General features: G+C 34.0%; 1 protein-coding gene across 1 annotated transcript in view; it reads right to left on the bottom strand.

Annotated features, from left to right (window-relative positions):
• The window catches only part of LOC115242593 (tumor protein D54), a 7,139-nt gene extending 5,698 nt beyond the window's left edge, over positions 1 to 1,441 (bottom strand). Inside the window, exon 1 of the mRNA XM_029819013.1 lies at positions 1,226 to 1,441. Coding sequence (XP_029674873.1) covers positions 1,226 to 1,244 — 19 coding nt within the window. The 5' untranslated portion in view covers positions 1,245 to 1,441. The remainder of the gene's footprint in view (positions 1 to 1,225) is intronic.
• Positions 1,442 to 2,802: the final 1,361 nt, after the last annotated feature.

Genomic DNA, 2,802 nt, shown 5'->3' with positions numbered 1-2,802 from the left:
AACACAAAGACGTATAATATAAAATAAAAGTTTCTAAAACTCTTCGCGGGGAACCTTGAGAGAAAACCGGTTTATCGATTCGACTTGACGACGGATTCTTGTCCATGCTTAGCGACGTGTGTTTAGCAAGCACTAAAGACGGTTGTTTCATTTTTATTTATGAATCTTGAACGAGTCAAGGATTAATATTCTTCTTAAAGAAAAATAACGTAAATATCAGATTGAGAGAGATTTTTTTTTTAATGTTTACGATAAATTAGAGCAAGTGAAAAAACGGGACAAGAGCTCGAAAATAAAAGTCTTGATAAATTGGTTTATAAACATAACAACCCCCGATTTGAACAAAAATATAATTAAAAAGATATCTCTTTTTATTGTCAAAAATTATCGGACGGTATTTAAAAAATATTCCGTTTAAAGTAAGGAAAAGAATATTAAGAATAATTAATTAAAGAATAATTAAAAACATATTAAGAAAAATAATTAAAAATAACGTATGTAAAAAAAAAAAAAATCAGTGTTTAGTAATTAAATTCTTCTCTAAGAAGTCAATTAACAACAGAGTACAGGAAATCGACCTTAATCAGTGCAGCTGCACCCGCATCGCAGTTGCAATCTATTCGTGTCAGTCGCATTATTTATACTTCATTTCTCTTTTCCACGTAATATTTTTTACGACAAAGATTTTTACGTAAAAAATATTGTTATTGTAATAATTACTAACAATTAGTAATACCTTATACGGATTGCCATTGAAACATGCGTTTAAAAATTAAATACCAAAGTTCGAAAGAGAGTTAGGTATTGTCATTTAAATAATTGTATTCGTAATAAAACTTTTGATCTCAAGACAAACGACGACGAATACAATGCAAAAAATTTATTAAAATATGGAAGGGTAGTTTCAAATTAAATATGTACATATGATTTGCGTAGAAATTTGCGGCCGGAATCGCCGGTTGCACACATATAAATACATACCACATAAACACACGCGTATGACGTACGGAAGTTCACAAGGTCGTCGCTGGAAACGTCAAATAGCGAACGCGCATAATATATAATCATAGGTTAGAATTCGATCGTTCAACCGTGACCGTCTCTTGCGCTCTTGTCAATTAATTCTCATTATTCTCGATGACGATCTACCTTGTTTCATTATAAACAATATGCACGAACAATTTCTTAATCGAATCGAAACGAATGGCGATGTCGATGATCTCACCTGTTGGCACATTGCTCATCTTGATGATTTCGTGGCGTGGAATCGGGGCGATATCGGACGATGTTCGTTGGTCGTGCGAAAAACCTCGGTACGAAGTCACGAATAGACGAGTTCGAATCGGTTCACCAGGAGGCAAAAGGCAATGCGCGTTCTCCGATACCGAGCCGAGATCGATCGGCTTCGACTATGGACTAACACTAGATCGAGTATCGAATAGCACTCTTGACTCTCGTCGGAAACGTGGCCGCGGTTACCGCCACCTGACGAGTCGCCAGTCGAAGCTTTAGATTGGGTGTGAAAGTGACAGATTTGAAAATTGCACATGAGGTTCTATCTTTATTCCCTAGATATTTTAAATATATCGCAAAATATATTCATTAAAGAAAGTTTCTTAATCAATAATAAAAATGTAATATAGTGTCTTAAAGAATATTTTAAATAGTAATGATATAAAAAACTGTATTAAGTACCCAGACAGCACAAGGATGTCCTTAGGACGTCCAAAGAGCATCCAGGACATACATGTAGGATTAATTTAGAAATTTTAAGTATTGTAATAAGTATTAATGTCCTATAAATGTCCATTGGATAACCCCTGGATGTCTGTAGGATATTTGCCCTGTCTATTATATTGGATGCCCTTTGGACGTCCTAAGGACATCCTTGTGCTGTCTGGGTAATAGACAGGGCAGATATCCTACAGACATCCAGGGGTTATCCAATGGACATTTATAGGACATTAATACTTATTACAATACTTAAAATTTCTAAATTATATTAAATAGCCTACATAACCGAAAGTAATCATGTATGCATATTAAATTTTCATAAAATATATTTATAATAATATCTTAAAACATCCTACAAATATCCTGAACCATCCTGGACATATTCAGGATGATCCTGAGGACGTTTTGTGCTGTCTGGGTAATGGTAATATTTTTAAATTATAAAAATATATGTATAATAAATATCATCTCTTTACAATTAATTGTGCGAAATATGTAGTACATATGTATCTATCAATCGCTTTGAAGCGAAAATAGCGTCAAATGGAATGCATTTAATGTCACGTTTAATGTTGAATAGAAATTAGTTCTCGAATCGTGATTTAATATTTCATATTTGGCGCGAGTGAATGACAGCCCTATTTAATTCGCGTAGCACAAGGAATTTCGGAATCGGACTATAGAAGTACGATGCTCGTGGAATCGGAAGTGACGTTTATTCATCGCCGCACTTCTCTACGGTGGGTTTCGCGCGCTTTACTTGTGGCTTGTTGATGCAAATATCGCGATCGTACATTGTAAGTATTAATGCTGTGATATAGTCATAATAATATTACAATTTTAAGATCGATCACTTGTCTTATTACAAACGATCATTAGATTATGCACAGATGTCTCGTCGACAGATGCGGATGAGCGTGCGACAATTATTCTATATCAAGTGAATTCCACACTCCTTCATGGCTCGTCCAGGTATATTGTTAAACGTATTAATAAAATTGCCGAGAAATTAACTTATTAAGAATAACTTTTCATTAAAAAATTATTCTCCGTTTATATCTCTCTTAA

Source organism: Formica exsecta, unplaced genomic scaffold (assembly GCF_003651465.1).
Source record: "Formica exsecta isolate Colony F162 unplaced genomic scaffold, ASM365146v1 scaffold120, whole genome shotgun sequence".
NCBI classification, from domain to species: domain Eukaryota; kingdom Metazoa; phylum Arthropoda; class Insecta; order Hymenoptera; family Formicidae; genus Formica; species Formica exsecta.
This window is presented reverse-complemented; position numbering and strand designations above follow the sequence as displayed.